The sequence below is a fragment of the Dysidea avara genome, chromosome 8 (assembly GCF_963678975.1).
Source record: "Dysidea avara chromosome 8, odDysAvar1.4, whole genome shotgun sequence".
Classification (NCBI taxonomy): domain Eukaryota; kingdom Metazoa; phylum Porifera; class Demospongiae; order Dictyoceratida; family Dysideidae; genus Dysidea; species Dysidea avara.
Window position 1 is genome coordinate 1,498,319 of NC_089279.1, and position 10,591 is coordinate 1,508,909.

Sequence of the window (10,591 nt, forward strand, 5' to 3'; positions counted from 1 at the left end):
GACATTTGTCAATAACTATGCACGTTTGCAGAGCATAGCAAGCCTAGATAACACCAAGCAAATAAAAAAGATTATAACTATTTCTTTGACAGTAGCTAGAAACCGGGGCTAGAAACTGACCAAGTAAGGCCTAGGTCAGTTTCTAGCTACTGTCAAATATAAGGTTTGAGCTTTTTTATTTGCTAGGTGTTATCTAGGTTTGCTATGCTCTGCAAACGTGCATAGTTATTGACAAATGTCTGGCTGTATTGCTTGCACAAGGTTGCTTTCTTTAAAACAACATAGTAAAAAAATTTTTTTGAACGCAATACCATCTACTCCGTTCACCTACTCTATGCTGGACAGTTCCACCAACTTACCCTTTGAAATCACAGAAGTGCAAGAAGAAAAAGATCTTGGTATTTTGTGCACTGAAGACTTGAAACCATCTCTACAGTGTCGTAAGGCTGCAGCAAAAGCTATGCAAGTTCTTGGTTTGCTAAGAAGGTCCTTCAAACTTTTTTCTGTTGACTTGTTGACTTTTTTGTACAAAATGTATGTCAGACCTCACTTGGAGTATTGCATCCAGGTCTGGAGCCCTTACTGGCAAAAGATATTGATCTAGAGAAAGTACAGAGACGTGCCACCAAGTTATTACCTAGTTTATTTGATTTACCATACGAAACTCGTCTAAAGAGACTTGGTTTATATTCACTGTATTGTAGACGTCAAAGGGGAGATCTAATTGAGACCTACATGATATTGAATGGTTACTATGACATCAACCCTACCTCATTTTTCACTTTGAGTAATATACGGATACCACCAAAGGTCACCACCGTAAACTCTTTAAATTTCGATCTCGGCTGCTAGTGAGGCATAATTTTTTCACCAACAGAGTAGTTAATTTGTGGAATTCTCTTCCAGCAGATGTTATTTCTGCACCAACCGTGGCATTGTTTAAGAATAATCTTGATGATTTATGGAGAACAACAAGATATGGGCACTCTCAAAGGCCTGCGGCCTAGCTTGACAGTCTTGTACTGCCAAGCAATTTTTGTCCATTAATAATAATAATAATAATAACAATAATAATAGGCGCTTAATCTCGAGTTGGAGTGAAATTTCACGCTCCGTTAAAGCTGCTATAATTTAGTGGCCGTTGATGCTATTCATCAGCAAGTGCGAAGAGTTTTGTAAGTTTTTCGAGACTTTACCGAGATAGCTGTCTATTTTGGTTCTTTTCTGAGTACGGGCGTTATTTAGAATTGAACCATTTTGTCATTCATGGCTGGGACTCGTCCGAGACACCGCTGGACACGGGAAGAGAATAAAGAACTTTTACTCTGTTACTACGCCGCAAATCCTTCAGAGAGGTTTTAGAGTACGCTTATTGCAGTTGTGGAACGACCGCCATTTGGGAGAAGATAGACAATGTACAGAGCAACAACTGGCTGGCCAGGTTAACTCTGTTCTACGTAGAAATGTTTTCTCAGATCTGGAATTGGCTGAATTTAAGAGAATTGCTGTACCTTCAAGTCATCTCGTACCCCCGACAAAGGGAAATGCTGACTGTACTAATCAACACGCACCTTTTGATGTTGACTTCAATTGTTCTCAACCAACTGATGACATGGCGATGACGGATGGCTCTTCAGTGAATGATTCTGTGTCCATATTGCCTTCAGAACTTATGCCCATTAAAGACAAACTCAGTTCACTGTGCCAGGAATTGAAGGATACCAACAAGTTACAATTACCAACATTACAGTCTGTGTTAAGAAACAAACTTCGTGCAATATTATCTGAGATTAATCAAGTGCTACCTTTCATTCCAACTAATAGTATCGATCAACTTCATCACCTTATGTATTGTACTGCTGTATTAGTAACAGAAATGTGTGGATATGAGGTACATCAGTCTGGCTCTGTGCCCCCCCATCCATGGAAACACCGGCTTTTGTTGAAGCTCAAGCAGCTACGAGCAGATTTAAGTCGATTAAATGAGCTGAAGCACAACCGGTTACACAACCATCGAACTGTATTAAGGTTACACAACCAGTATCATTTAGACACCTCTACAGATCTAAACACCACATGTGAAGTTATCCATCAGAAAATGCAGGCCTACTCATGTAGGCTAAAACGTTATGAGAGTCGGCAGTGTTTCAACCATCATAACCGCATGTTTAACTCTAGGAGGCATCAGTTTTTTAATTTGCTTAATATTGAAACTCAGACTGTAAACTGTCCTCCGGTGGATGCTACACTAGAGTTCTGGAAACAGCTTTGGGGCTCACCTTGTGAGCATGATCCCACTGCATTACCAAATCTTGAAGATATTTTAAAGATTTCTGACATTCCAACAATGGAAGAACTGATTATAACTCCTGAGTTGTTTGCTTATGCAGTCTCCAGAATTAAGAATTGGAAATCTACAGGGTTAGACTGTTTACATGGATACTGGATTAAACACCTAACATCCCTGCATGATCATTTACATTGCTATTTAATGACTTATTGTGCAGTAAGGAGAACACCATTGCTCCATGGCTTCTACAGGGAAGGACCACACTAGTAATGAAGAACCAGCGGATTGGCCCACAACCTTCGAATTATAGACCCATAACTTGTCTACCAACGTACTGGAAACTTTTCTCTTTTATGATCAGTGAATTGATATACTCACATCTGGATACACATAATCTGTTGCCTTTTGAACAAAAAGGATGTCGCAAGAAGTCTAGGGGTACAAAGGATAATTTGTTGGTGGACAGGTTGATTATGGACAATGCCAGACACAGATCCAAAAATCTTTTCATGGCCTGGATAGACTATAAAAAAGCTTTTGGCTCAGTTCCCCACAGCTGGATAATAAGTTGCGTGGACCTGTACAAGGTGCACCTTAAGATTTGTAAACTCATTCAAAATGTAATGAAATATTGGAAAGTGAGCTTATATTGTGCAGATCAGTACTATGGAGAGGTTACTATTATGAGAGGCATTTACCAAGGAGATAGCTTGTCCCCGCTGTTATTTGTTCTGGCCTTAATGCCATTATTTGATGTATTAAACAACACTGGCAAAAGGTTTATTTTAGAAAAAGATGGGCTAAAGCTGAATAATTTGTTATACCTTGATGACCTTAAACTATTTGCAAGGACAAAGACTGATTTGGAATCCCTGCTGAATATTGTCCATATATTCAGCAGTTCCATTTGCATGTCTTTTGGATTAAACAAGTGTGCCACAGCTTCTGTTGTAAGGGGCAAACTTACTGAAAGCAGCAATATTGCTCTGCCAGATGATGTTACCATAAAAGCTTTAGATGTTTTTGAGTCTTATAAGTACCTACGAGTGTTTGAAAATAATGTGATTAAGGACTCCAAAATCAAGTCAGTAGTCATCACTAACTACAAAAAGAGAGTGAGGAAAACCCTGAAATCTGCCCTAAATGGGAAGAACATCATCATTGCCATCAACACTTGGGCGATCCCATTAGTGCGTTATACTGCAGGAATAGTAAAGTGGACACAGGCTGAAGTGAGAAGTTTGGATGTGTCTACCAGGAAATTGTTAACAATGTACAAGTGCTTCAGTAAAACTGATGATGTCCATAGACTGTATGTCCCAAGAAAATTAGGAGGCTGTGGGCTTTTAGCTGTGGAAGAAGTGATGTACCGGGAGAAGTTAAATCTGATTAAATATTTGGTATCTAACCCTGAACCCTGGCTTCAAAAAGTTTACATTAGCAGTGAGTTTGAGCTTAATGAAACCCCAGATGATTACAAGCACCGTTGTGTTCAGGAACAACCTTGAAATGTAGAAAGACAAACCATTACATGGACAATTCCTTCGTGAAACATTGGACTCTGTTGATATGAATTTTCAATGGAACTGGCTTTCTGCCAGCAATCTTAAAAAGGAAACTGAAGGATTTATATTTGCTTGTCAAGATCAAGCGGTTCCTACTAATTTAGAATTTTTCAGCAGCCTGGGTCTGTTAATTGTCCGTCTTTGTGGTTCACAGCAAGAAACTGTCGATCATTTGCTCACAAGTTGCAGTGTCATTGCCCAGTCTTTCTACAAGAAACGGCATGATGCTGTTGCTAAGTTGGTTCATTGGGAGTTGGCAAAAAAAGGTGGCTTTGAAATCAATGACAAGTGGTGGGAGCACTGTCCATTGCCCGTTCTTCACAATAATTCAATGAAACTCTTGTGGGACTTTACAGTTCAGACAGATAAACATCTGACACACAACCGGCCTGACATAATATGCCTTGATTTCACAATGAACTGCTGTTTTTTATTGATGTTGCTATACCAGGAGATAGTAGAATTTCCCAAAAGATTTTTGAAAAACGGCAACGCTATAGTGACCTGAAGATTGAAATTCAGAAAATGTGGTCTGTAAGAGCATCTGTGGCTCCTGTTATCATTGGTTCCCTTGGCTCTGTTCCTGAAGGTTTAAAAGATCAACTACAAACATTACAGATTTATCATGCTAAACTCATCCCGAAGATGCAGAAGAGTGTCTTACTGAGTTCCTGTCATATTTTACATCGGTTTGTGACAGAACATTAAAATCCTAACCTTTTGGCTAAAGTGTGGGATATAGCTTATTTTTTACATCTAGTTGTAATTCCAGCATTGCTGTGTGTATATTTAATAATAATAATAATCTACGACGAGAGAAGGTAGATCTTCCTCATCACATGGTAATACAGTTGGATGTTTACTTAGTCTATACTGCAAAAATGGAAGGAATCCAAGGATGTATGCTATATCTGGCTGGTGATATTGAAATATGTGACCGGATCTGCGAAAACAGGACATAATCGCATATTTTTCTAATTCCTGTTTATTAAATATTTATAATGTACTTAGCCAAGTGTACCCACTGGCAACATTTCAGCTTCACATGCCACTAACTTTGGGAGTTACAGCCCTACAAAGTAGCAACAACAGAAAAATCGATTTTTACAGCAAGTAGCTATAGGGAAAACAAATTACAGGGGCTTAGTTTGGTAGTTAAGCTATTTTATAGAATTGTGTATAGCATATTTGTAATTACAGGGGCTTACAAAAACAGTTGTAACTTACTAACGGATTAAGGTACGGGGCTAACATTTTCACCATCGTGTTCGCCATGTACAGGGAAATCATTTACTACGTAAGTGTTTCCTTTACTCAGCCTTCTTCACTGCATACAAAGGCGAAATTCGTGAAGAAAAATCGTTCGCTTACGATCGCTTTGGCGTAACGTAAACAAACATTCATAACTTACGTATCCTTCGGTTTACTGCAACGAAATAAAGATTTTCGACCTCCTCTTGAGCAGGCGAATAAGATCATATCCAGATTTTTTTGTCCCTTCCTTCACTAAGAAAGAGGCGTTCAAAAAAATTAACGAATTTTTTTCAACAATATGCAAGTATTTCACCCAATGTATTCAGTGCTTTATACTGTAAATTTAGGCTTGTGCGATTATGTCCTGTTTTCGCAGATCCGGTCACATATTTTATCGCCAATTTGGGACGTCGGCGATCTCTGCCACCAAAGCGGCTGCAGCTTCGTGCCATCCGGTTTGATATATTTAAAGTGTAAGTGGTTAGTGTTGCAATTAACCCATAATTAGTAATTAAAAGTAGTTTCAATTGCACAAGCAGTGGGCTGCATTATTTTTCGCAAAATCACCGTAATATTTCATCGTCACCAGCCAGATAGCATACAGTTTAGGATTCTTTTCAAACTTGCATTATAGACTGAGGGAACATACAGTTGCATGACCATGCTGTGAGGAAGATCTGGCTTCTCTCGTGGTAGGAGCCAGAACAACTCAAACACATTTTTCATGATTTCTCAGACACAAAAACGAGCCATTGTAAGCCACCCAGCTAGACATTTACCCATTACTATGTATGTTTGCACAGCACATGCAACAACATAAGATAACATACAGTTAATAAGAAAGTACGACTCAGTCCTTTGAAGGAAGCTGCACTTACAATTCCATGTTTTTACTGCAAATCACGCAATACGCGAAAATACGATGTGCCGATTTCTCAATCTAAAAGACTCGCAGATTCTGATTTGTAGTGGTTCAAATATCAGTACAACAAGCTAAGTATCCTGCAGTAGTAAGTAAATTATTTGGTAAAAGTCGATTGTTTGGGGACCCTAGTGTAGTTACTTCCACGACGACCGAAAATAGCTACTAGTTAATTAACAACACCGTCTGTGCTTGTGTATACAAAAATACTGGCAGTGCTCAGGGGGAAGACTAACACAGCATTCGACTTTGCTTCGTGCTAGCTATATTAGCCTCCTAATTGACACATGGCCCCCTCACGCTGTATTTTGCATTTTCCACACTAGATAACCTTTAGTACAATATGTATATTACTTTTTATGGTTCTATTGTTGTAGCTAGCTATACCGTCATAACTGGAACACTGCACTACAAAGTGAATTGTAAACAATATACATGCACACGCGCTGCGGTGCTTCAAGTTGCTGAACTGCTTACGTAAATATCATCTTCATCGTATCTGGCCTTTAGCTTATTCAGTAGAATGGCCTCGTTTAAGTTAGTCAGGGACGCTAAATCTTCTGTTTTTCCAGGTTGAGCGGCCATTGCTGCTTTTCTTGTATGGGTGTGTCTATTTGGAGAGTATATAGCCGCGCCTTGTGACGCGTCGTTGGCGAGACACTCGCTACCGCACTAATACAGCCTCGCGATGTTGTTGGCGCTGAGACTGCTTGCGGTCGGGCGTATGGTAAGCGATCGGTAACAAAATTAAACCTTAAGTTAAATTTTTTTATGACTAGCGGCTGGACCGAACATTTAGACAATCATATAAGTTTTCGGATTTACAATGTGTTGCGCTTATTATTTGGGGTTGTGCAGTTGCACCCCCTGTGTTGTATCAGCCATATATACGGCTGCCTTACACAGTAATCAAACCCAAATCTAAAAGAATTTGACCTTAGATCAACAGCTTACCGGCTTTGATCTTTGCCAAAGCTGTATAATTGGACCTGATATTACTCTGTAAATAACTTAGATTTTATTTGATAATTATTATCTCTAATAGTTATTTTCTTTTTTACATGAGCAGGACTCACATGCTGGCTTAAACGTGCTGCTGGTCCCCTCTGTTATGGCCAACTCTGTGTTGGCCAAACTTGCATTTCTCAAGTGGTTGAAAAATTAAGTATAGTATGAGCAATAAATAACCATTTGCTGATGACTCCAAATGTGTAAAGGCAGAGTAAGCTGTATGGGCTGGGTCACAGCAATTGATGATAACAGTTGTAATTCTTGAACCCAAGTATATAGTGATTTTACTGGAAACATACTGTGTAGTTTTGTATGATAATGTATGACTAGCGGCTGGACGGCCTGGACCGAACATTACAGACAATCATATAACTTTGATTTATAATGTATTGTGCTTATTATTTGGGGTTGTGCAGTTGCACCCCCCTTTGTTGTATCATGCAGCCTTACACAGTAATAAAATCCAATATCCAAATCCAAATGTAAGTAGTAGATCCAATAGCTGCTCCAAGATTAGGCCTTCCATTAGTGGTTACATTAACACAAGTACGTACTAGCAAACAGCTATTGAACATGTTTCATGTGCTGTTCTTTGACAACAAGTGAGTCTCATAGTGGCATTAGGGAAGTAGCCAAAAGTGGTCCATAAAAGCTGAAATTTACCACTTGAAACTTTCCATGATTTTTTCTAGTGTTTTTTTAGTGTAATAGAACTAGAACTAAAAGTAATTTTAGTGCCACCTTTTCTTTTTAGTTCTAGGAACTAGAACTAAACTATAATTTCATCATAATCTATTTAAAATACTGGAACTAAACTAAAACGTTTAGTGCTGCAACTACTATTGCAACTGTTGTTTGAGATTTAGCAGGAGCCTGCAGCTGTTTGGTGAACTGACTATCTGGAATATTAAAGCCTAAATTTGAAGTACATATTAACATATAAGATGCATGATTAAGAACAAAGTTAACTTTCCATTACTATCTCGAGTGGCTTGTGACATTGTAGCAACCACTGCCCTGGTGGAAAGAATAATTTCTTCTGGTGGAGAGGTGACAAGTGGGAAACAAAACTGTGCGACAGACAAAAACTTAGAAAGAGAGATCTTCTTACATACAATCAAGAAGTATATTGTTTAGGTAGGATGTTTTTTAAATCTTTGATTATATAGGTTCTACTTCTCAAAGTGGTATATAGCAGGATGATAATTCTATTACACCTAGTTAGTGATCAGTTTTTCAATGAATAAGTATGACAAAGTATATATTCTTAGCATCAGCACTGTACTATAACTAATACTTACTAAATGGCAGGTACTATAATACTAACTAAAATTGTTTTAAAACAATGAGTACTAGAACTAATACTAACTTAAAATATTTCTGGCAACTGAACTAGGACTGTACTAGAACATTACACCTGTACTAGAAAAACAGTACTTTCTTCCAACAGAGCCACTTTACTAGAAGGAGCTACTACTGGTTTGAAGACATCAATTGAGTTGGCCTCTGAAACAGGAGCTGCAAATTGGCTAACTGTCCTTCCATTGCAGGAGCACAATTTCTTCCTACACAAAACTGCTTTCCTTGATGCTGTTACTCTCAGATATAGATGGGATCCAGCCAGGCTCCCTCAACATTGTGCCTTTGGAACTAAAGTCACTGTTGAGCATTAAAAATACTTTTACATGTCCCAAGGGTGCATGGTTTTCTGTCAATTCGTCACAATGAGATTCGTGATTTGACAGCTACTTTACTGACTGAGGTCTGTCATGAGATTGCTGTTGAATCCCACTTACAACCAGTCCGGCAGTCACAGGTGAGTAGTTCATCCTAGCTTCTTCAAACTGTCATGTTTGTTGCCACTGTTGAATCCAAAGTGCAAGCGTTCAAATACTCAGTTTCTCAGAGAGTATATTCTTCTTATTATAGCTAACACAATTATTACAACATCTGAATACAAAGAGCACATACACCATATTTATGCTACAACATGAAACCATAAATATCTACTTGTTTACAAAAGTGTGAATGCATGTATGTTTACAAAAACAAGTAAGCTGCACCAACATACACAAACCAAAAACTAAAGTGTTAATAACAATGTTAACAAATACAAACTATAAACATGTTTATTGTGTATGAGCCACATCTCTTCCCCCTAAGTTTGAAATGACCTGGTGGTTGGCGACTCCTTTGTGATTGACGTAGAGTGGGAGGAGTAGTAACATCTGATGATGCACCTGGCAATGGTAGAGAGTTGTCATCATCATCAATCATGTTTGGCACAATACGGTCAGCTTTGCGGGTGATGATATGATCAGTATGTCGTTGAACCACATGGTTGTTATCTATCTGGATCTGATAAGAATCATTACCACAACACTCAGTAATTACTCCTGGTAACCACCATTGGGACCTGATGTATGGCCCAAATTTTGTACCAAAACCAAGTCATCTTTCTTGAAGACACATGGGCCTTGGAGTGTGCATCATGCTGACTCTTCTTCTGCTGCTGTTGCTCAACATTTCTTTTCACACTGGGCAGAATAGAGTCTAAATGTGAGCGTGGTTGACACCTCAACATTAGTTTTGCAGGAGCAACTCCAGTTGTGGAATTAGGAGTTAATCTGTAGTGGAACAAGGAACGTGACAATTTGGTTTGAACTATACCATTAGTTTGCTTCTTCATTCCCAGCTTGAAAGTCTGGGCTGCTCTCCCTGCTAGCCCATGGCGATATGGAGCAACTTTCACATGATGAATCAGATTCTGTCTGCAAACTCACTACTTGTGAAACAGGTACTATTGTCTGTCATCATAACCTCAGGTAGTCCGAATTGTGCAAACATAGAACACAAATGTTTGATGGTGATCTGAGTGGTTGCTGAGTGTACTGCTTCAACTTCCATCTACCTGGAATGAGCATCAATTACAAAAAAAACAACATCTTACCCAAAAATGGCCCAGCATAATCAATGTGTATATGCTTCCATGGACGTTCCAGCCATTCCCAGGGGTGTATTGGCACAATGGGTGGAGAAGATTAGTTTAGTTAGCATTGGTTACATCGTTTCACTTGAGTTTCAATATCAGCATCAATGTTCAGCCACCAAACATAACTGCATGCCAATCCTTTCATCTTTGAGATTCCAGGATTACCCTCATGTAGCAGTGAGAGTAGCAGTTCTCTTCCTGGTTTGGGTGCAACCATGTAACTTCCCCACAATACACAACCATCCTGAACGCTCAGTTCTAGCTTCCTTCAGTGATATGGGTGGAATTCAGGTTTCACTGATTTTGGCCAGCCATACTTAACGAATCTTCAAACAGTAGATGGTTATAGGATCACGGTCTGTCCAAGCTTTTATATGCTTGACATTAACTGGCAAAATCTCCAAACTCTCAAGTAGAAACACTAAATCCTCGGGCATTGGTATGTCTGCAGGTAGAGGAAGTCTACTAAGTACATCAGCATTGTCTCAGCCTGGCACATACCAAACCTTGTAGTTGTAAGCACTGAGGGTTAGTGCCCAATGTTGTACTCGTGCTGA

General features: G+C 39.0%; 2 protein-coding genes across 2 annotated transcripts in view; both read right to left on the reverse strand.

Moving 5' to 3' along the window:
- The window catches only part of LOC136265006 (myosin-IIIb-like), a 120,443-nt gene extending 113,782 nt beyond the window's left edge, over positions 1-6,661 (reverse strand). Inside the window, exon 1 of the mRNA XM_066059767.1 lies at positions 6,509-6,661. Within this exon, the coding sequence (XP_065915839.1) occupies positions 6,509-6,616 (108 nt within the window). The 5' untranslated portion in view covers positions 6,617-6,661. The remainder of the gene's footprint in view (positions 1-6,508) is intronic.
- A 2,484-nt stretch (positions 6,662-9,145) lies between these two features.
- On the reverse strand, positions 9,146-10,251 carry LOC136263738 (uncharacterized). Its single transcript, XM_066058371.1, has 4 exons — positions 10,107-10,251; positions 9,863-9,953; positions 9,459-9,813; positions 9,146-9,400 (listed from the first exon to the last, which is right to left on the reverse strand). Exons 1-4 carry the CDS (start codon positions 10,249-10,251, stop codon positions 9,146-9,148), a joined length of 846 nt encoding a protein of 281 aa, XP_065914443.1.
- Positions 10,252-10,591: the final 340 nt, after the last annotated feature.

Coding starts and splice junctions, on each gene's coding strand:
- LOC136263738 (XM_066058371.1), bottom strand. CDS start 10,251: ATGGTTGCACCCAAACCAGGAAGAGAACTGCTACTCTCACTGCTACAT. Junction 9,814..9,862: donor CACAATTCGGACTACCTGAG/GTTATGATGACA, acceptor GTGAGTTTGCAG/ACAGAATCTGATTCATCATG. Junction 9,401..9,458: donor AAATTTGGGCCATACATCAG/GTCCCAATGGTG, acceptor GATTCTTATCAG/ATCCAGATAGATAACAACCA.